Here is a 24,236-nt window from a genome sequence, read left to right on the forward strand (position 1 = left end):
CCTTATGCTGCATGCTTGCACATGCTTTATTAAGCTGGTAGAGTATCTTGTGTATTTAAGACACAGTCATAGCTTCCTTCTTGGGGTTTCATGAAACCAAGATGACAGGGTTCTTTACCCTCAGTCGCCTCCACTGCATCCTCTCACAGCTCCCACAGCATTTTCCTCTGCTCTCTGGGCTGAAGTGGCAGGGAGAGCTTAACCTGAGCATGAAGCACGAGTGGAGGTGAAATGCATTTCCTTGCATTTCTAAATATACACGTGTGTCCACACAGATTTTTCTCAGGAGGGCTGTTGTTCCCATGTGTTTTAATAGAGCTTAAATTTGCCTCTAAGTCTTGTTGCTGACATGTGTGCTCACATATCATAATTTTCCTCTCCGATTGTATTTCAAGCTGGATCATGAAGGCCAAGGAAGGGTTTTTTCTTTGACTTATTTGTTCATTCTTGCTGCTGTTCTCTGAAGCACACAGCAAGGAGACCAGGTGTTATAACTGTGGAGCAAACATTTATCCCCCACACACACTCCAAAATAAAGTGCTAAAATATAAAGGCATTTGGTTACTGGCTGGAGCCCTCTTTTCCCAGGAGGATGTTTTGTACTCTGCTTCACAGGAGCCTGTAGCATCTCTAGCCCAGTGAAATTTTAAGTTTTCTGTGCAGAATGGAACTGCTAGAAGAAAATCACCTTTGTCTAAAGTACCATCTGATCATGTAGCTGAGGCCAGTTTTCACAGAAACATTCTGTGTGGCCTACTGTCCCTCCAGCACAGTGAGGGCAGGCCCTGCGTCTCCTGTACAGCCTCGCCTGAGCGCTCTCTGCTATTTATTCATGTGAGGTGTTCTGTCTAAGGACATTCTGATTCCTGAAAGTGGAAGGTGAAGGTGTGTCTTGTTGGTAAATGTTGAAGGATAGTAGGGTTGAAAAAAAAATGCTGTATTTTGGTGCTTTTGGCTATGCTCATTATTAGATCACAAGGGCCCCAGGAAAAACGTATGTAATTGCAGGTCTTGGAGATCAGAAGCCTAGGAAGGAAGAAGCTGGCTGGGAGCCTGGAGGATGGAAATTACATGTATCTGTTGCACTAGTTGGAGAAATCAAAATATTTTTTAAAGTAGTACTTGATTTTTCACCCAAATGACTTGTTTAGCTGCTTCTTCTGCCCTGAAATGTGAAGCCAGAAGCCTGTTGAGAGGTGGTTGTCCACATTACTTACTACATGATGGGACTCTGGAACAGGCATTGTTGATGGACTCAAGGGTTTATACTTCCACTCTGTACTGACAATGGGAACAAGCACAGCCAACACACTGTAGGTAGTTATTTTTCTTCTTTTACGTTCATGTTTTAGTTTTGTTTTGTTTTCTTAAGGAAGTAGCCAGCTTGACAAAATGTCAGGTTTCCGTATCTTACTTGAGTGCATGTAGATGAGGGTGATACCTTTCTGAGAAGGGCGTAGCTCCTCTTTCACTTGGTTTTAATCTCCCAAGGAAGGCCAGAAAACTACTTCTCCCTCTGTTTGCATGTTTGGAAAGCACTCCTATACCTGCTTTGTCATTCTGTAAAATTTTGGACATCAAGAGTTAGGTTTTCAGCCAAGCATATTGCCAAGGACTCTCACTAGCAAATGCTTGAGACCAGCTTGGTGCTGGTAAGTAAGAAAAGAATTATCAGTGCATATACTTGAGTATGGTATATCACATCTAGTAGGATTTCTAGCTGCTCTGAGGCTGTTCTTCCTGGAGCCACATTGTAGTGCAAGAGCTAGAAATAAAATTGTGATCTTTGTCTGAGGACAAGTCGAGATACTGATCTAGGAGCACACACCTCCACCAAGTTGGTTTGGTGACAATCCTGGAAAGGAGGGAGTACTGCCTTAGAGCTGAGACACAGATCCTCTTTCTGACATTGTGACAGGTGCTGTTACCTGATCTGAGAGAGGTCACTTATACCATCTCAGCTTTCACATGTGTATTTACATGACTTGTAGGAGCAGTGTAAAGACTTATTCAATAATTTTGAGCTCTCTTCAAAATCCAGTATGCTAGTAATGACCTATAAAATACAGAACGGTTAAGTAAAAAATTTCCAAGGAGTGTTATTGCTTTTAAAGCTACCTTTAATTAAAAACATCTAATGTTGCTTAGGAAACACTTGTGTTTTGACATAGTACAAAAATGTAATGGGCCCCAAAATGAAATAGCAGAATTTAAAATAAATTAGTTCTCTTATATTCTTCAGCTTGTGTTTTAATGCCATGCACTGAATAGACCTGCTTATATGGATGGTAGATTAATGATAATACATCTGACTGGTTTGTGATTATCAACAGTTCCTGCCCTGTGGCAGATGAGTGGTAAGAATACAGATATGGGGCACTTCGGAAAATAACCTCTGGTGTGGTCTGTGGGTGACCTGGGTTTGTTTGGGTTTGTTTTTATGGGATTCGTTGATGGCCAGGAGTCCCGAAGCAGAAGAGGAGATTTTTCCCCATCTGAAAATGGGATTTTGTGAACAGATGTAACCATCAATCCAAGCTTTTTATCCTCACTGTCCTCTTTCCTTGACCTCTCTTGTTGGGAAAGGGTACTTATAGCACCGTGAAGTGAAGAAAAACAATCCGTTTGTTTTCATATGGTTGTTGCTGTCACTCCCACTCATTGGGTCACTCTTTGCATTAGTGAGTCTGGTAACTAATCTCAAGAGTATTAATTAACAAGTAGTCTGCCACTGGACAATTACTTTAAAGGATCAAGTAAAGCAAGACAGCTCAGCATTCATGTCTGAAAATCATATGGAATATTTCGGTTCTAGTTGATTTAATCATCTGTGGCCTTATTTCGTATTGTCTTGTGAGTAAGATTTGTACATCTTTCAACTTACAAAATCATGTTAGTAGAATATGTGTCCTTTTGGCAGCTCCTGCTGGTTTGGGTTAGCTCCTTCATAGAGAACAAGTGCTTGATGGGTTTACCACCAAGGAAGACACACCAGTTCAGTTGTGCCAAAGGTGTCGGTGAGAATTCCCTCACGAACAGGAAATGCTGGATGCATTTTGGGGAACTTTCTAACCAAAGGTTCATTGGAAAGGGACATCTGCCCCTTGGGCAGTTAATTTCCCTGTGTGAAGTAGGGGTGGGTGATAGAGAAAGATTATGATGATGGATTTACTGGATCATTGTTCATTAAAACTAGGGCTCTTAAAGGGAAGTTCTTGAGAAGGCATGCTTAGGATTAATTTTTTAATGCATTCTTACTCTGATAATGCTTGAACAGTGCATGTGTTCACATTTAAAGCAAACAGCTTGCATCTAATGCATGCCAGCACTTCATGCAGGGAGACAAGAAGTGGTAACCAGCAACTGGTGAGCCCTTGGGAAGACCTCTGAGCCTGCTGACAGGCGCAGTTGCTCTGCATGTAATTTGAAGAAAGGTATTGTGTCCCTGGTGGCCTGGCTTTGACTGAAAGATGGAGTTTTGCGCTCTCATTTTGCACTGAAGACGGGCTCACAGATAAATAGGTCACTGTCTGCGGAACTATTTTGCGCTAAATCGATTAGAAGCAACATGACCTTAAGCTTCATCTCTTTGCTCTACAAAGATATTGCTGAATTGTGGCTTCTTCTGAAGAAAAGCACAGGTGTGTCTAGTTTTTCAAGTTATCTTAGTTACTTGACTGCAGGTTAGGCAGGAACTCTGTTAGATAATGTCCTGCTGAGGAAAATAGGATGTGTTTTAATACAAAGGCAGAAGTTGTACTCTTTTTGTGTACATTCATATATAATTTATTGTTCCAGGTGTGTGTGTTTTCTGTCCTTGTGTAAATTTGCAGTGTATCCTTTTATTTGCAGATATATTTCTTGGTACATGAGACACTCTATTCCTGTATTTTACATGGAAGGCACTTTGCTCAGGATTTGCTGACACAGTGATTATGGTGATCAGAACCACTGCTAAAGCTTACAAGGAGAATTTGCTGCTGCAGAGAGCTGTCCTGCTGTTCCTGAATTACAGTGGGTTCTAATTTTCTGTTCATTGCATTTTATGTAAATATCAAATACATAATTTCTCCTGATTCCTATTTGAGGTAGGGTAAAAGGGTAGTTTCTTTTGCAGGTTACAATTTGGCATCCCCTAGTTGCTAGTATAGGAGGGTTAATGTAAAATGCATTATTTCTTAAATTCCTTCGGTCAGAGCTTTCTATAGGAATCTTGTTTCTGTTAAGATATAATGAAACAGTGGAGATATTATTTGCTGTTAATAGTGCAGCTACAGTCCATTGCAAAACTGAAAGCGTGTTTTGTGGAATAGGGACAAGCAAAAATTGCTTCCTTATTCTGGTGCTTGAATTCACATTTCCAGTTCTGTTTTCTGCTTTTGGTATGCGTGACTGTTGCAGAGGAGGACCAGAGAAGGAGCACTGAGTCCATGGGCTGGTGTTTAACCTTCCAACGTTGTTGCTTTTGAAATGTCAAATTTAAACGAAACAGGTATGTAAAGGGTGGATCTTCTTACTAATATTTAATTAGTACTACTAATTAAATTATCAACATGTGAGTCTGAGTGCTCTGCTTCTTAGTAGTGCTCTGTGATACTAGGGGTGATACCAAAAGGCATGCTGCTTAGGAGGAATGAATGAAGGATTTAAGACAAGTGAGGTTAGCCAGATGGAAGGGGTGGAGGGATTAAATAGCCTGAGTAACTTTTGGTCTTTATGTGCATCCTCATCTGTGCTGGGAGGGGAGGAGTGGATTTAGGAAACAGATTGTTATGGTGTGAGAGAGGGGATGTCTGTTTTACACTGCAGAACCAAGGAGTGTTTTGTGTCAAATCACGGTGGTGCATAAGGAGCCATGCCAGGACTATCTGCTGAGTTTCAAATAGGAGTTTTTAATCTGTATTTGATTACTGAGAAATAAATGAGCAGGGTTGCTTTTCTTAGCAACTATCAAGGCCTGATTTTTCATCTGTTGACTGCTATCACTTCTTGTTGGCATGCTCAGTGTGCCAGAGGTTGCTCCATCCCTGTGATCTGTTGAAAGATTTTTTGTGTTCAAAGTGGACTGGACCAAGGGTCTGTCCTTTTCCCCAGCACTGTTCTTTCCTCTTATTACTCAGTGCTATACAAAGCAGAGTGGGGTTGTGCCTACAGTCCACAGAGGGGAGGGAATGAAAGCAGAGGGCTCAGATACCCATCTTTCTGTTCTTAAGCCTGTGAAAATTTCCAAGGAAAACTGTTTTCTTGGGGAATTCTGTTGTCAGTTCACATCAGGGAGTGAGGGTAGGGAGGTGGCAAAAAGGATCACAGATTCACAGAACAGTTGGGATTGAAAGGATAGATAAACAGAAAAGAGAGGATGGGTTTGCAATATGGGTGCAGGACTCAAGCCTCTGTTCTTTTTAAAGACTGCGCAAGTAGTTGTGAGCAATGCTGGTTCTGGTTTTCAGCATCCAAATGGGGGTGAAAGAATCTCCTGTCTTGTAGATACATTGCAAGACTAAGAAGTTTCTGACACGATTTGGGTGTTGCAGTAGTGTGTGTGGAGCCAGCGCTGCCTGTCTGTGGCTGTGGGTCCCCAGGATTTTGCAGGTTCTCTCCAAGGGACAGGATCCCACAGAGGATCCCTTGTGGAGGTTCTCCTAGTGTTCTTTGTAGGTAGGAGAAATGTGCAAGGAGAATGACTGGAGTCCCAGCTGAGGTCTGATGTGTGTGCTTGTAACTGAAGGGAGTGCCTTTAAAAACTGGCTGTCACAGGCATATTTGTGATCGACACCCTTCAGCTGCTGGAGTAAGGCCCAGCACAAGGGAATGAATGGTGAAGTGGATGAATTGCTGTCATTTACTGCATCTCAGTGTTAAAAACATGCCAAAGCTTTATCTGAAAAGAGGAAAGCAAGTCAAGTTGGTACTGTGCTTGTTTGCCTATCAGCCAGGTAGGATTTCATCTTCTCAGAGCTGTAGTACTGCAGTGGGAACGGCTCTGCTACTGGGTGATTGTTTGGCATCCTGCAGTTGTTATTGTTGAAGTGTGACCCTTCTGTAGGGTTGTGAAGAGTTCTTAGGAAACAAATTATTGGCTGGATCTTTTTAGAAAGTGGAGATGCTTCATCATGACTCTGGGATATTTCCTCTTTCCTTTGGAAAAGTTGTTGCCTTCATTTTCTTTTTTTTTTTGTTTGTTGTAATTTATTTTCCAGAAAATTGATATACCTTGTAATAAATGTGTGGTTGTAGACAGATTTTATTAGCCTGAGGTTCAGCAGGTCTGTCAATGTAACTAAATTTTACCCTATTCTATATTAATTTTCAAGTCAATACACTTAATTTAGTACACAATTTAGTTTGTATGTGTTCATTTGCTGTAATGCCATGATATCTATGTTGGAATTTTCTCTTTTTTTCAGGTTGTGAAGTGGGCTTGGGGACTTCTCACTGGAGAATTCCTTCCGAATTACACAGAAACTTAGGTTGGAAGGGACCCTTGCGTAAACCCCTAGTCCTGCCTCTTGCTTCAAGCAAGATTAACATTAAATTTAAAGCAGCTTTCTCAGAAACTTGTGCATCTGAGTTTTGTATATCTTTGAGAGTGGAAATTGCTCAGCCCCACTGGGCAGCCTGTACCATTGCTTGGCTCTTCCCATGGTGAATTTTTTGCCTTGCATTCAGCTGGAATTTCCTGTGCTGCAGCGTCTGACTGTTGCCACTCATCCTTTTGCCATGCAAAGTTTCAGTAAAGGCATTAACTACTTTCTAATAAGTGTTGGCATCCTTTAAATACTAAAATAAACACTCCCAAATTTCTACGGAGCACCTTGGTGGTGTCATTGAAACCTGGTACTTACTGGGACCTACAGCCAGGTTTTTGAAGGTAATTCCCATCTTAAGACCACTGATGTAACTTTTTTTCCTCTTTGTTTGGCTTTTTGTTTGTTTATTTTAACCTGGCTTCAGTCTCAATGAAGGCAGCAAGGTCAAATGAGGCTTAAGATGAGAACATCCACCACCAGGGACGTTCAAGGTTGAAGTTTGCTCTTCAGCCTCTTCACTGCACACGATGTGTGAGAGATTCTGCCTCTCATCATTACCGTGTTAACCTGAAATGAAGGAAACCTTAAATGTTAGTTTCCTCAAATGTTTTTATAGATGCTGTTTCTTAGGCATTTCTCTAAGTATCAAATATTCAGATTTTTTTTTTTCATTTACATGTCTTTGCTCTTTAAAATGCAGCCATATTGCACTTATGTTTTGTGTAGAAGAGGCAAAGTCATAGAAAATGGAAGAGTGCTTTTATAATCCCTTGTTTCTTAGAGCTTGAGGAACTGTAGCAAGCAAAGCTCAGCTTCACTATACTTAGGCTCATTTTCTGGTTTTATGCTTAGTTAGGTGAGAAATTGTCTATGTCATCTAGTTCCGAGTAAGTGATGTATCTGTTCACTTCTCAGTTTGAACATGACAGGGTTTTGTTTGTTCTGAGCAAGGATTTTGTGTTTCACTTGATGATTTATGGACCATGGCTTCTCTTGACAAACAGCAAGTTGTGACTTCTTAAATATGTATCTACTTTGTACTTGGCACACACAAAATAGGGATTTGTTGTTGTTGTAGGAAGCTTAAGTAATTCCCTTGTATGCCCAAAAGGGCAGATTTTTAAGAGAAAGCTGCCAATATTTGTACTTAAAGTCTAACAAAATAACCTCTCAAAATAGGTATAACATCCAGTTAGGCTGTTGCACTTACAGAAACAAAATCTAATTTTTTTTTGCAGATGAGACACTGACATAAATACACGAAATTATATCTTCTTTGATTTGTTTTGTACAGTCAGTTTCCATAAAAATAACTCCTTGCTTGCAGGGCCGGAGCTTTATTTTGCAGAACTTGATTAGTCTTCACAGCCATGTGCCAAATCATGTGTTGTTTAAAGTCTTATCTTACTTCCAAAATATCATACCAAAATACCATTCTGTTCAGCAGAATTACCATGTACTCATGGTCCTGTGAATGCCGGCTTCTCAGTTAAAGCTTTGGGGCGTGCTTTGAGATACATGTTTTTCTGTACAGGGAGGGTTGAGAGCAGGAGGTTTCAGTGGGGAAGAATCTTTGGTTTTGTTGCCTGAAAAGACGTCCACTTTAGCATATGTGTTTAAGCTGTGTGATTGCATCATTAGTTTTTAAGTCACGCTGGAGATGAGTACTATAATTTGCATGTAGTTCTTCTATTTAGAGTTGATCTTTCCATTTTCCGTATTTGTAAGACTTCCCCTTCTTTGCAAGGCTTTAGTACTTAGAAAGCAAAATTCCAATAATAATTTTCTTGTAGCATTAAATCGTATTAAGCGCAGTTGGCAAAATCTAACATTTTGGTTACTCCGTGGAGGCTTGCTTGTCAAATTACTAAGTGGGGCACATCTGGGTCACTTGCCTTCTTATCGCTTGAGTGCTGGCTAGAGGAATATTCCCTGCTGCTCAGGCTACATCTAATATTTTTCCATTTAAAAAAAAATCGCTTTTTGCAGAATCTGCTGCTTGTAGGCAACTAAGAACATCTGATACTTTAGAAATAATTTTATATTGTACGCTCAGCATGATTTGCATTATTAAGTAGTTAATGTTGCCGTGGTTTCGGCAGCATTTGTTAACCTTGTTTTGGGGCCCTGGTTCCCAGCAGTCTGAAACTATCCTGCAAGCGCAGAAAAGGGTTTGCCAGGAGGCTTGGCTTTCTTCAGGGCACCCTGCAATGGGGATGAGAGGAATGTTATTGTGTAATAGTAATAGCATGCGGTATGCACCAGGTAAATTTTTACTTTTAGGTTGGAAGTCCATGTGACAGTGTGGCTGCCTTTTATCTCTGTCCTTTTTGTGGCTAATAAAATCTATGCTATATTACAGCTGCGTGGCATGATTCAAAGTTCCTCTTCCCTTTCAGTTTGGGAAGTGAGTAATTATGACTTGAAATAACACAAAGAAAATCTTTCTCACCAAAACAGGCTAGGTGAACTTAAGCACTATAGGGAGCAAAAGCGTGGCAAAACAGATTAGATGCTGTAAGTGGTAACACCTTCAGATTTATTGCAAAAATGGCAAATCTTCTCTTCCCACCCTCCCCTTTTATCTTGTTTTAGATTTTCTTTAAGTACAAAGAAATACTGAGTCTTGTTGTTGATCCTTAGATTGACTTCTTAATTACTACGTTGTTTTCTTCTAGTTACAGATTAGCTAGTATTTGAGTAATCTTGTAAGTCCTACCTAAAATTAAAGCTGATCTCTGAGAAGCTGGAAGGGGGGGGATTATATTTCCTCTGATGTTTGTGCTTTGAGGTGACATTACTTAGGCAAACTGAGTCAAAGAACTTTGCTGCCTTTTGCAAAAGTGGAGGTGGAAGAAGGAACAAAAATAAGTACATCCTTTGACATGCATAATAAATGGTCAAATCGAAAAATTTTCGAGAAGAGTTTGAAAGAAACCAAAGTCTTGGTTGGATCTCAAAGTATGCTTTTGAGCAGGCATTTTGTAATTTGAGATAAGAAGATGGGAACTGTTACACCTCTTGACATCTTGTGCCAGCCCAGCAGCACTGCATTTGCTGTACACCTCAAAAAAATCTTTAAAAGCAGGTGGTTCAGTAGGTGTCTATATAACGCAGAGATTTTTCGCTTTTCTGTTATTTTGCCCATGACATGTTCCTGCCTCTTGTATTTTAATTCTGGAATTGCAGCCTTTCAGAATTATTTCTGTGATTCTAATCTGTGTGTCTTCTAAGTAGTTGTGGTGTCCTTCAGGTATAATTAAATAAGCAGAGTTACCAAGTTTCATTTCAACTGGGTCATTTAAATATTACCAGAACTTCGGGATCGTGAGCAGTGCTGCAGAAATATTGTGGAGTCTGAAAGATCTGAATGGTCAAGGCTTCTGATGCATGAGTCATTCAAAACACCATTCAGTAAGTGTCTCTGTCCACTCTGCATGGGCTTGCAATAGAGGGAACATCACATGGAAGCAGTACTGCTAAAGAAAATCCAAATCCAAGTCTTGACTCGGCTAGATCCTTACTTAACACTGAAAATGTATGGGATTCTGACCTAGCCTATTGTAGCAATAGGCTATGCAGACATGCGGTTCTATGCATATTGTGGCATAGGCTATATGGTCCTAGAAAATGAACTGTGGTTAATAATGACACAGAAGAATAACTTTTATAAAGCATGATTTGCTGAAACCTCAACTTGAGCATCTCTTATGCCCCAGGGCTCTTGAAAGGAAACTGTCTTTTCTGACTGGGAGAGGAAATAGGAGATGTAGCTGTAAAACTTTTACAGGCAAGATGGTTACATACCTGTACATTTAAAACATTTTTTGGACACCCAGTGCCATATGAAGCTGTTTGGAGCTCTAGGTTGCTTTATTTCTATTTGTGCTAGCAACTGGGATGCTGGTGGAGACAAAAATCATAATTCTTGCCTGCTTGGGATATTTTAGCTGACCAGAAATGCACAAGTTATGAGAGAACTGTTTTACTTGGGTGAAAAATTCCTTCCTAACTACACTTCAGCAGAGAACTGTGTTTTGCATGAAAATTCCAGAGATTTAATAATTGACTTTTCCTGGCTCCTTGTTTTGATGGCAGCGTAGTCAAATAAAATATAAATGAACTCTTCCGCAAGATATTTCAGTCTAGTGAGGTTTTAATACTTAGTTTATGAACATTTTCATGAATTCCTGTCATGTCACTCCTAGGTACTAGAGAGAGTTCAGAGAAGGGCAACGAAGCTGGTGAGGGGTCTGGAGCACAAGTCTGATGAGGAGCGGCTGAGGGAACTGGGGCTGTTCAGCCTGGAGAAAAGGAGGCTGAGGGGAGACCTTATCGCTCTCTGCAACCACCTGAAAGGAGGCTGTAGCGTGGATGGGGTTGGTCTCTTCTGTCAAGTAACAAGTGATAGCATGAGTGGAAGTGGCCTCAAGCTGCACCAGGAGAGGTTCAGATTGGATATTAGGAAACATTTCTTCCCGGAAAAGGGTTATCAAGCATTGGAACAGGCTGCCCAGGGAAGTGGTGGAGTCACCATCCCTCGAGGTGTTTAAAAGATGTGTAGATGAGGTTCTTAGGGACATGGTTTAGTGCCTGAGTGAGGTTATGGTTGGACTTGATGATCTTAAGGGTCTCTTCCAAGCAAAACCATTCTGTGATTCTATGATCAGTTCAATGTATTTATAGGTAGCACATGGACCTGAGGAGTTCAGTATGCAGCTGTTATTTCTGAGCACACCCAGCACAGAGCTTGCAGGCATCATCACTATTCAGCAACATTTAAAACAAAAAACCACACCAGTTTTAAAACTGGAGAGCTCTCCTGGTATATTGACTGGCTGATTAGTTTCATGTGGCTTAGCACAGAAGTGAGCTATCTTCACCAGCTCTGCTGCTCTGGCCCTGCCTCCTTTGGGGGCTACACAAAGGAACTGACTGTTAGTGGTGGTGGTCAGGGGGTGAAGATGAAGAGGGAAGAATGAGGAAGTGAAAGGTTTGCCTTGGGGCTGAGAGAGATGAAGGGACTGTTCTGAAAGTCATTATCTTGCATTTATAATTACCAGATGGGAGGGTGCTTTAATGAAGAGATTTTTTTTCAAACTAAGACCCCCTTCATAAAAGGCATTCAACTCTTCGTAGGCTGTTCCAGAGGAGAAACAAAACAAATCCAGTTGAGGAAAAAGTCGTTATTTCTACAGTTTAAGGCATGAATTTCATAGAAAAGCTACAGACATATTTTCAGGAATATCTTGCTGACTCAGCAAGTAAAGGGAGGAGGAAAAGTTATTGGTAGTTTGCTTTATGGTGCACTAATGGGATCTGTGCTGAAAGGCATAATTGTGTTCATGTGTGTACAAACAGGTTGGCATAAAGTAATGGCTGTAGGATTTCATACAGAACTACTCAAAGGGAGGTGTAATTCCAGCTGGCTCAGTGGGAATTGGATTAAACCCATTACGAGAGGCTCGTGAGCTGTGTCAGGTGGCTTCTTTTCATGTAACGTAGGCACAATCCGTTCAGACTCCCTCCAGCCTTGTCTTCTGTGAAAATGGTTTTGCTTCAGCATGTCAGGCAAACTCCCAATGAATTTTGTTTGATCAGAAGAGAAAGAGGAGCCTTTTACCGATAAGTGAAAATCCTGACTTGAGTGACACTGATCGTTTTCCGAGATCCGGGTTTCATCAGGGCTTACTGGGACCAGGTAATTCAAGCACAAGTTATCTTTGTGCCTTCATGCTTACATCTGTCATCCTGATCGTTTGAAATGTAGTCAGAGGCCTTTGATAGGGTGGGGTCAGGCCCTTCTCAGCCATCTTCCTCCATCAGAATAGGCAGGACTGTTAAAGCAAGATTTAAAATTGGATTAGAGTATTACATATCTGCAGGACTGTGGTTCACATTTTTAAAGATAAAGACTTTTTAAATAAGAACCACATACTTAAGTGAGTCCTTTATGTTAGTAAAACAACACTTCTATCCTCTCCTACACTTATAATTTAAATGCTAGATAATGTATTTTTTAAAGGACCTCCAGTTGCTGGCCTAGGAAAAAAATATTTCTGCATTCCAAGCTATTATATGTGTTCAGTATTTAAAAATAATGACTAAAAAAAGCAGTAGTAACTTTACAGGACCTTATTTTACTGTTTATTAGCACCCACAATATTAGATGCATTATAAATCCTAGGGGCTTTATTTTAAGCAGACTGCCCTGGAAGACACTTTGAATGAGCTCTTCAGGAAAGACTGGATATTCTAGCATGTTTTGTTGTGAGCATCTCCTTTCAGCCATGAATTTTAGATACAGTAAAACAGACAAACTTTTAGGTATCTGTTTTGAAAACACTATGTAAAGCAGTCGAGGTTGAACAGGAAAAATCATGGGCTGTGTAAGTATTAATCCCTGTAAGTAGAGTTCAAGCCTGTAAAAATTCATTGAAGACAGTGAACAGATTTTTAGTAATTCTGTGTTTTAATGTGCACTTAATTAGCTTTACTGAAATGGAAATTGTCTCTAAAGACTTCAGCAGGTAGCAGGTTTTCTATTTAAAGAATATTTCCAAGAAATTATTTTCCCCAAAGTCCATGAGCAATAAACTCCCTTTTCTAAAGGGATACTAAATACAAAGGAAATGATGCAGAGCGATGAGTTTTTACAATTGCATCTCCTCTGAGAGGAGACATGGTTTGGAGAGGGATTTCTGCCTAAATCTGTGAGCACTGATAGTGTGTTCAGGTGTATTCTGTCAAGTGGCTGAATGTGAACTGTGCAGCAGTTCCCAGAGTTGCATTTTCTCGCTTTGTCTTGTACCACTATATTTTATCTCAGTTGTTTCAAATTATTGAAGAAGTCAGCTCTAATGTTAATGTATATTCTGCTTCTTGACAAGTGTCATGACACCGGATCAGCAAAAGCAAGCTGAGGAGGGGGCTGAGCCTTGGTGGAGGAGAGAGCGGCAAGACGGGCTTCTGGAGGTTTTACCTCTGTGAACAGGCAGAGTGTGCTGCTTCTGCAGTTGCAAACACACTGGCTCTTCAATCTGAGTTAAAACTGAGTTTAAAATCAGGGGGGAGGAAAAGACTGCCTTTTCAGTGAAACAGTATCTATCCATATGGTTGTGGGCTGTCCTGTACTGATTGCAAAAGTTGCTGTTCCTATCAGAGAGGATACTGAGGCAATCAGATCTAGACTTGCCTATTTACCTGGCAGAAGTCAGGACCACAGTGGGATTGATCACACTGATACACGAGGAAATGCTGATTGTTACGTATCTAGAAAACAAAGAGTTTCCCTGACTTACACATATCTTGCCCACTTGAATATGTGGGCAAGTATGTGTGTCACATATTTATTTGCATGTGCAAAGTGCACCTATTTTATTACATGCATATGCTGCAGTAATGCAGATAATTTCTGTCTGTGACTTTAGGCAGAATGGCATATTGCAAAGTGATGACCTTCTTTTCCCTTTTCCTACCTCCCACCAGAAAATTAGGCATTGGTCCTGTTGTAGGTTATATTCAGGTAAATGGGTCCAGCTTCAGGCATTGGCTTGCAGAATCAGGGGGTGTTTTATTTAGTTTCTTACACACTGCTGCAGGAGGGCTCCTTCTATTAAAAAGTACTGACAGCAAAAATAAAATCTAGAATCCTTTTCCCTCGGAGATGGTCAAATCTTCCGGAAATGACTTGGTCATCTGAGATTGGGCCTTTGAAAGGTCTGTGTTCAGTTTTGTCTTAACACAGTTACGATGATGACATAACTGAAGGTCTGGGTGAAATGTGACTTAACAGTTAAAGATATCCACTTACAGATTTGGCAGCATGGTATGCAGAGGTCTTCTGATCAAGCAGCAGTTCACCGGATGCAGAAAAATAGCTCTAATCAGTGTATGACCTTACAAGTGGTCATGGGTCTTTCCCTGCCAGACTGGCCAAAAGAGAACAGAGAAGTTCTGTTTCCCAGTGTAAGTTGTTGCTTATATGGAAAAAGTAACTGAAAGTGGAGGGCTTTTTGGCTGTTCTCAAATAAATACAGTTCTTGGAATTTTACACATATGAGAATTGCTTGTAAAAGTGAGCAGCTCTCCCCTCAAGATATGTTATAGCATTTGAAAGATCTCAGTAACAGCAAGTCCCTTCCTTGGGGGACAGAGCTCTACTTCTGCTTGATCTGTCTGCGCTTCATAGCAAATGATATTTCTCCTTACATCACTTTTAGGTTTTTACTTACTTTTCCTGTGCATGCTCACAGTTCTGAGTGTCAGATTTGAGTCTATCTTATTGGCGTTTCAATATACGTTAAAAACAAAACTTATTTATACAATGCCAGATTAAAAGAAATATTGAAAACCAAATAATGAAAGTGCTAGGTTATCCCTTCACTGCTTTACAATGAAGCAAAAAATGTAGAATAATTAATTTTTAGCAATTGCAAAAAAGTAAAACTTTGCGTTTTTTTGTAAAAAAAGAAAAAGAGGTCATAGTTTAATGAATGAGGCAACTCATGAAGTCTTTGTCAAGTTTCTGCTTGACCTCTGGAAATACACTTGGAAATACCTCTGTTCAAACACTGTGGCAAAAAAACTATGACTCGGGAAAGCAGTATGTTTGTTGTGCATCTAAAGTGGATGGCCTGAGATAAAAGATGACTCAATGCTTTTCACAGTTGAGGTACGAGAGTGTGTGTGTGTGTGTGTGTGTGTGTGTGTGTGTGTGTGTGTGTGTGTGTGTGTGTGTTCAATATGAGCTTTCAAGTCTGTTCTACCTACCTTATTGAACACTGTTGCCTTAAAGTATCTGAACACTAGACAGCAAGTTGGAGGGAACATAAGTTTCTCCTATGAGTTGAGAAGGTTTTAATAAAAACTGAATATCTAAAATATCCACTGTTTAACGTCATTCCTGAGGAATATTTGCTCTACAGTGTTCAGTTCAGTGATACCCTGTACTGCTTCTGAGTGTCAGCAAATCCACATTATCCTTTTATCAATATGCTCTTCAAAGAACAGTTTGCCCTTGGCAAACACTTGAAAGACTCCAAACATTTTCATATATTTTTTCAAAACTTGGACGGTTTTCTGTCTGTTTGTGTTCTAGGGTTGATTTTTATTTCTGCTGTGAAATTTTACACAAAATGACTTTGCAATGCAAATTTCTGTTTTTCCTCCACAGATGAAATCATGCATCAGGATATCATCCCCCTCTATGCTGCAGATATTCAGGACCAGTTAAAGAAACAGTTTGCTTACCTGTCAGGTAAGACTATGGTGTTCCCTTCTACAGTCATTGCTCAGGTGTATGGTTGGGCCTGTTACGCATTTATAGTTTTTGACTTCTCATATAGGAAAAACTCCTATTTTATGAGCAACTTAAAATACAGACTACCAAGATGTGTTATTTAAGGATTTATGAAGATTTTTTTTTTTTTTTAATGTATAATAGGGATTTTATAGTTCATTTTCCAGGATAACGGGAGGAAATTGAGGGTAGGATTAAAAACATACAGGGTAAAATAAATAAGGTAGTACTGACAAACCCAGTACAGGAAAATGTAGTCTCCTCCAGTCAGTGCTAAGGGAGCTGTGGGTGCTTCCCCTGAGCTCCCCAGTGCTTGCAGCTAGGACAGGGCTCACACACCAACCTGGAACTTGTCTCTGACCTAACTGAGCCCTTGCTGGGAGCTGGGGAGTGCAGTGTGGACATGCTGGTGGTTGCTGTGGTCTCACAGTCCTCAACCCACAGGCTATGCTGCTTCTGGCTCTGCTGTCAGCTTTGATACTGAAGCCTAAGCTGACACCTGGAACTTGACCAAAGTAGTGCCTGTGTGAGCACCATGACACCATGTTCCTCCACAGCCCTGTTGCAAGGGTGAGGCATGTATAGCAACAACTTCTAGACAGTTTTTTTGCCTTGGTACCACTGCCTGCCTTTAGAAAAGGAACCTTCTTTTAGGCTTAAAGCCATCTCTAAAACAGCACAGCCATGTTCACACAGCACAGAGTGTCTTTCCCACTGGACAGCCTGTGCCAGATGGGCAAGGGGGCCTGTGTTTATGTGCCGTGCAGGTGTCAGTTGCTGGGCTTCGTCCGTCTCTATGCTGATATCACGGCTGGCTGCTAATGGTGCTTTGCTCGCTGAGCAGGCTGTGTGTCAGGTGTCTGATAAGCTTCTGAGGTGGTTTTCCTCTCTATAAAGGACTTGCAGGTGTGTGACAGTGAACTTGCTGGAGTTACTGCCCTGCCCTCGCTCCAGTTTGCACAGAGGGATAACATCAGTGGCTCTGCAGAGCTGCCCTGCCACCTTCAGTGTAAAGGAGATTTACCTCTCTAGACTTAAGCTGGGCTTTATGACTGTTCCCTCTTTCTTTGAATCCCTCCCTCCGTCAGATCGAGAGACAGAGAGGAATGAAGCAATGCTGTGCTTGGCAAGAGTTCATTAAATTTTGTTGTGCTTATAGTCATTAATTATGATTGATTCCTGCTGCAGAAGCTAAACTAAACATTGGTCCATGGTACTATGTTCTCTGTGGGGTGATGGTAGCACTTGGAAATAAGATAATTTTGTTTATGTAGTTGGATGTTCATGTTCCATTTGAGATGATGATGTTTAAGCTACAGTTCTTTCCTGGCACTTTATTTTTCTGACTTCCCAAGCTCTTCCTTCTTATCCAGGAGCTAAAAAAGCTTATGGTAGTATTATTCCAGAATCAACCTATCCTGGAAACTGCAAGTAGGGTTTACTTTTTTTTTTTTTTTTGTCCCTTTGAAATGAGGGGAAAACTGATGATTTCAGTAGATAAATAAAATCTCACTGGCTCCAGCTGGAGATTGTTCGCTTCTTAAGATTGTTGAGTTTGCACAGCCACAAAAGTCTTCAGCACTTGTTACATCCACTGTGCAGTGGAGCTTACTAAGAGCAGCCGTTTCTCATTCTGTTTTCTTCTACTTATTCACTCTCCTGTCTATTAGAAATCTGCTTTATTTGCTTGAGATAGTAGGACAGCTGCGTACTGTGGACTGTGCCTGTGTTCTCTGCTGATTTTATTACTCTTGGGCAATTTGACTATTAGGCGTTTTCATTTCACGTTGGACTTCAGTTATTTTATGCTAATATTCTCTTGCAGGACACTGAGGGTTCATTTTCTGTGCTGTGACAAATAGTGTCATTATGGGTTCTGTGAACAAAGGAACAGAGCTAATGTTTTACAACTTGATTTACGTACAATTTGTTTACTCTTGCAGTTGTGCTTACGAGTGACTTTGCTGGAGATGCCACTTAGACATTCACGGTGTGTGTCTTTGAAGGGGACTTTTTTGCTTACTACTAAGTTGGCTTGGAAATAGAATATTAGGACACAGCATACAACTCATTAAAATGAAATCTATCGATTACTAATACTTCTGGTAGCTAATATCTTTGCAGGTACAGTAAATCCCTTAACATCTTAGATGCATTTTATATTTTAGTCTTTGGCTTTTTAACAATAATGTGAGAGAACTTGAGAATTGCTTTAGTTTCTCTAATAGGATGTATCTAGGTCTTGTGGGATGCTTGCTTGAATAGTGAATGAAGCCTCATCTGCTTCTGTGGCTAAAGGCTGTAGCCCTTCCCAAACCACTTTCTGTGTTTTCATGTAAATCAGGGTCAATCCTTTCTCTTGGTCTCTTTTCCCTTGCAGGTACAAAGTAATTTATGTCCCTCATTCTGTTAGATTGTAGTAGAAATAGGGACATAGGAATATATGTAGGAGTATAGGGACAGACAAGTTAGACTTGAAACAAAACAAAATAAAAGAAAAATTTCCATTAATACTTTAGTTTGTTGGTAAATAGAGCAAAGTGCAATTAGACCCAGGTGCTACTCCAAGAGATGTTGAAGGCTCCGGCTCCAGCTCTTGCACGGCAGTGAGTATGCAGTTGTGTGTTCAGCATCAATCTAATGAAGGGATGAGCTGTGGATTAGGTTTTTAATCATTCACTTAACAAGTTTATAAACCCCAAAGTTAATATTTTACCACAGACCCAGCTGTTTACTTTTTCCCTTGGAGCTTTTTCTTTATGTGGAACGAGCTCCTTATCTTTGCAAGAATTGTCATTACTTTTTTTGTTGTTGCTAGGCTGTATTAAACGTCCTCTCTACGTGGTTCATTGTTTCACCTTTTTTCTTCCTTTAGTAAGTATTTGTGAAACCACTTTTTTTTTCTGTATTGCAAAGGGTCTTCTGCCTTTTTTTTTTTAAATTATCCTCACAAAGGACATTGAAAAGTCCATTTAAAAGTCTCTGGAAAATATATTCCTTACAGTCTTCCATTCACATTTTATATTTTCAGTCATAATTTTCTCTTTCCTTGATTAGAAAGTTGCTGTGTGATTGTCCTACCCAACTTTGCAACTCTCTGCCATTTCTCTATGTAGGTATGTTGAAATAAATGTAGATGAAGATGAGAGCACAGACAGTTGTGTGTGTTTGTATGCATCTTAAATCATACAAGCTATGTGATGTGCAAATGAGACTCTTGGCCGTCATAAGCACTGAACCAACTATTTCAACTCGCTTTTCTTTGGATGTCTCTTTATACATTGAACAACTTCAGACAAAATATTTCCATCACAGGAAATACAAATACAGGTTCATGTGACTTACATTTTTGCCTGTAAATTCATAGGTTTTGTTCCTGCACTTGAAAAACTTAGCATTGGTATGAGCTTTCCAAATGCTTATGTCTCTGGCCCTTTAAATTGCCATTCTAAATTATTAGATTCTCCTCAGTCTCTGTAACTTTATTTCCTTTGCTGTGCTCTGGCTCTCTGCTGTGGAAATGACCTGAAAATACCACACTGGTTCAACTGTTCCCTTTGAAGTATCCATAGGTACTGAGCCTTTTTGTAAAACTGCGTTTGAAAACACCTGAGTGGATCCTGTACCACCGCATACATTGCATCACTTCTTTAAAAATATCGACTTGATTTTTGTTGCAAATACATGTTCAATATATGTTTTGTGTATCGGCAGTGGAAGAGGTTTTACTTAGTTTCTGTCTTGCACAGGTGAAGGCTTAACTGCTTGTTTATGTTCGCTGTGCTAAATCCACTGTCTTTAGAAATTTGTTTAAAAAAATTTTTAGAAATAGTAAAGAGAAAGGGGAAAAGATAAAAATAAAAGAATCGTTGGGTAAGAGATCTCCAGTTCAAATACATTCAGGTACAAATTTAGTTATTGAACTCTGATTTCTAGGCCTACTTGCTGCTAATCAACCTAGGCAAAATGCAGCTTGTGAAGTCATACAAATGAAACTTCTCTCTGGTTTGAAGGAAAGAATATTTTAATAAATGCCCCTTGATTCTGTTTCACTTTGCAAAGGATATGCAATGAAGCTTTTATCCACTGCCTCATGGAAGCCTACATGTAATTTCGAATACTCCGAGTACTCCAGTTAAGTATATTATACAAGTAAAAAGGAGAAATTTTTATCAGAAATATACAAACATAACAGAGGAACTGCCACAACAGAAAAGCAAAATGTGTAATAAGCTTTTTCCCTCTTTCACCAGAGGACCTCCCTTTTGACATGACTGCAAACAAACTTTTACATAAGCCAGGTCTTTTGAACTAAAGTTGTAGGTGCAAATCATTTGACAATGGTGATGCTCTTGAATCTTGTGAGTGAATATTGATCAATGTAGAGATTTATTTTATTTTTGTTATGGTCCCAATACCATTTCATTTGCATTATAGATTCAGGCTAGCAGACCTGTCTCTTTGCTCCATCATCATCTAATTATATCCATCTACCTTCCTTTTTGCAGGTGTGGGCAGAGTGCTTTTGCAAATACCTTTTCTTATGCAAACAGGAACTGAATTATTAGGGAAACATTAGAAAATAATTTCCTGCTCTTTTTTCCTGGAAATCTGAGCACCCTCCTTTGCTACTCCCAAATTTTGCTGGCTATACCAAAAAGAACCTGCCATGTCTTTCACAGGGTTGTGGGGAATTACCCTTTATGTGTGTGTGCACATACACGTGTTTTTAGCAGCTGTACAATTTGTAGTTCTTGTAATTTTCCCTGCCAGTGCCATTTCATGTTGAAAAGAATGCTAATTATTTCTCACTTGAGATTGTTTTTTAGATAGGAAGTCACTAATATGCCTGTTGATTAGAATTTGTGTAAAACACTGTTGCAGTTTCCTTGGTTCAGCACTTCTCTGTCACCCGACCTGCTTAATAAAAAAGAACAATCCCAAAAGAGATTGCAACTGTGATGGGAAAATTTAGACTCAGCAGAATATAAAGAATAAATGCTAAATTACTTAGACTTTAGATAAACTTCACCAGTCCCGTCTCACAGTAACACAGATAGTTTAGCAAGGATCGTTTTTCCACTTCTTTCATACACAAGATCACAGTGCTCTGGGCCCACATAACTGTAATGGTCAGTCCTATTGTTTAAATAATTGTATACAACAGTTAGGAACACAAAGTACTGTTCCCTAAACACAGATCAGTCATTTTCCTATCTGACCTGTGGAGCTAATGCAATTCAACTTGTTTTTTAAAATGCATATTTCTCTGAAATGCAGGGCTGTTGCCATTGTAAAAACTGGCTTTAGACCAAGGCACATACATATATGTAGAAGAGCTCAACCTAACTGGAGGTTTTCTAGAATTGTAGGGCTTTATCCATTGAAAAAATCCCATTTCAGAGAGGCATTTTGTGGGATTTTTTGATACTAAATCTGTAAAAGAAGTTTCAGTTGAATAGGTTGCACAAGTCAGTTTTAACTGAGTTAATAACAAGTTTTTCTTTAACGAAGGCTCGCGGAAGTAGGGTGAAAGGAGGTCTACTTACTTTTTTAACAAAAATAAGGGGGTTTAATATCCTTTTGGAAATTTAGTTTGAAAAAAAAAAAGAGATTAGACTAAGAAATTGCTTTCAGAGAGATACTTGGTTGTCTTAGGAACACATAAAACTATTAAATTCCAGTTGAATAGGTCAGTGTATCTCACAGCTGTGGTTTAAATTTCAGGACTGTGAGCTAGAAGGGACGGAAAAATAAATGATTTTCAGTGGTTATGACTGGGGTAATGAGAGACAGTCATTCTAGAAAAGACTTGAATTTATTAAAACATTACAGTTAAATCACTAATTTTTTGGATGGCGATTAAAATTCCATTTGCTTATTAAAAAAATACTTTGTACAATTTGAATTATTTTCATGAGTTGTAGCACTCACAGAGTTCATCAAAGTATTTGTGGCCTTTTTTTGTAATTGGGTGTGTATAATTCTGAGGCGCTGGAAGGTTATTATGTGAATTGGTTCTAATAAGGTTTTTTTTAATTTTTTCCTTAAACCTGTGTTTCAAGAAGGATGAGGGAAGTATAATAGTTCATTTTGTCACTCGGAGTGCTCTCACTAAAAACAAAAACAACAAAATGCCATCAAGCTTCCTAATCTTTCCCTTTTGTCTCCTTCCCCTAAATTCTGTGGCCTGATTTACTTCTTAGAGGAGGAAAGAAAATCACATTTTACATAGCTAATTTCGGAATAAACTGTGCAATGCAGAGGTGAAGCAAGAAAAAGTGAGTCCAAATAAAGGAAAAAGTCATTCCTTGCTGCATCAGGTTCATTATGAAATAAAGGACACTTTAAAAAATGAACCTGCTTACTGCTTTTACTATTTTTTAATGCAGACATGATTTATATGTAGGGTTTTTACTTGGTTAGATTTCCTGTGCCCTTTTTGTAGCTTGCCATGGCAAACTTGCATTTTGAAGTAGCGACTGCTTTGCTAGAGTGGCCCGTCTCCCATTGATGGCCATGTATTTAAAGCAGCAATATAGAAAGCGATTTCTATAGGGGAGTGATGTTAAAGCTGAAATTTTACAGAATTTGTTATGTATAGCACTTCAGGTCACTCTGCCCTAAACTCTTTTCAGCAGTGGGGTCCTGATAAGGCAGTTGAGCAGCATTTGAAGGTATACATGCAGGAAAATACTGGAGAAAACGATAATTGGTGAACAATGATCTTCTAACAGTATGTGTCAGGACAGAGTTGGCTCCACCCAAGGTAACCATGGATGACTGTACTAGAGACTGAAAACTAATCAGCAGTGTCAAGGCAGGATGGCTCTATTTGCCCTTGATAATTTGTGGTGGTCTGGGAACTTCCTGAAGATCATAGTCTAGGCTTCTGCTTTTAGGACATGTCCTGCAAGCCTGTTGTTGTTCTTTTGTTTCATATGTCCTATTTATGGAAATGAAGTAGAACAAAACAAGTAACCAATGGGGATACAGCAAATAATGTATAATTGTACCTAAAAATAGATATTCTAGAGAGAGAAGAACACCTCGCGAGCAACAGAAATAATCATTATCATGCTTGAAAAATGTTTTTAATGAGAGGGGCAAATGCTTTGGTCCTGAGAGCCTAGTTATAAAACAAAATAATAGAATCAAAATTGGTCTTAACTCACATTTGTGTTATGAACATATATATAGGTAACATTAACTGACTTGACTTAATGTTGCCGTGTTTGGATGTGTTGTAAAGGTTATGCTTGCAAACTTGTGATATTTGCATAATAGTTGCATTTGTTGTCATTTAAATGCATCCAGAGCATGTTATTTTCTGACGTAGTTTGATTTCAAGAGCTGCACAGTGGTAAGCACCATATTGCCTGTAAGCTGCTAGACTGAAGTCAGATTCACCACAAATTAACATAAGGATGCTATTTGAGCTCTTCCGATTATGTGTGGTTTGGAAGGAAATGGTGGTTTCTTTTATCAGATGAATCTGAGCTCAAATATGTTTCCTTTTTTTTCTGGTGAGGTTATATGTAAAGGCACTTGAAGTGGTAACAGTACACTTCAATTTTTACAAGTCACTCTTGATGTAATGATCAGACAGTGCTGTTAATATAGTTTACAGCTGATTTCTGCACAATCATCAGATTTCAGGGCTGGAAAAAATATCCTTATTATTTTGTCACAATAATTTTTGGCTGGTTTTGTTCTCTTTTCTTGAACTGTCAAGCAAGCATAACTTTCAAGCAAGGTATCCTTGCCACCCTGCAACTGTTAGCTTCATGTGCTTGCTAGGGCTCAGCAAGTCCTTTGTCCAGCCTGTCTTTATGAAAATAACCTTGCTTAAGTCATGAAACACTAACATTGCCTTTAAAAAAAGTTACATTTTGTATTTTAAAATGTGTGTGAAGCACATTTGAAAATGTTGCATTTGTGAATTCTACCCAGTAGTGTAAGTGCCAAAAAAGATATAGATGGTATGTAGCTCATCAGCAGCCATCCTTCAGCATAGGTGTTGGGCTCTGCTTTAGCTTTTGTAGGTGATTGGAGAAGTTGAACTGGATATTTTGGTTTGAATCACGTTCTCCCAGTTATTTTTATGTTCTGCCACTTCTTTTAGACTGTCCTGGAAGCAGAGCAGCTAGCTGAAGGAAGGCAGGGGTTGCAGGAATGAGTTCAAACAGGTGGGAAGGTTGAGTTCAGTTCAAGATAGAGATTCACCTACTTAATTCTGGATTAGCATTTTATTAATTCAGTTCATTTATTTCTTCAGACTGTATTTACATGTGGTTGCCATTTATCGAAAGAAAGATGCACTGCCATCTGGTGTCAAAGCTGCATTCACATGGGCAAAGATATTTGTGCAGGAAAAAAATCAAATGTGGTGTAACAAATTTGTT

General features: G+C 39.5%; 1 protein-coding gene across 24 annotated transcripts in view; it reads left to right on the forward strand.

Moving 5' to 3' along the window:
- Positions 1 to 24,236, forward strand: part of MCF2L (MCF.2 cell line derived transforming sequence like) — a 163,906-nt gene that overhangs the window by 81,781 nt on the left and 57,889 nt on the right. For 23 of the 24 annotated variants that reach the window (XR_010471714.1, XR_010471715.1, XM_065058970.1 and 20 more), the window contains one exon: positions 15,706 to 15,789. Coding sequence is in view for 22 of the 24 variants with exons in the window: in XM_065058970.1 (XP_064915042.1) it covers positions 15,706 to 15,789 (84 nt within the window). In the remaining 2 variants the exon portion in view is untranslated. Of the gene's footprint in view, positions 1 to 4,224; positions 4,493 to 15,705; positions 15,790 to 24,236 lie in introns of those variants that run through there. The other variant, XM_065058907.1, reaches the window with a different exon arrangement.

The sequence above is a fragment of the Columba livia genome, chromosome 1 (genome assembly GCF_036013475.1).
Source record: "Columba livia isolate bColLiv1 breed racing homer chromosome 1, bColLiv1.pat.W.v2, whole genome shotgun sequence".
Taxonomy (NCBI): Eukaryota; Metazoa; Chordata; class Aves; order Columbiformes; family Columbidae; genus Columba; species Columba livia.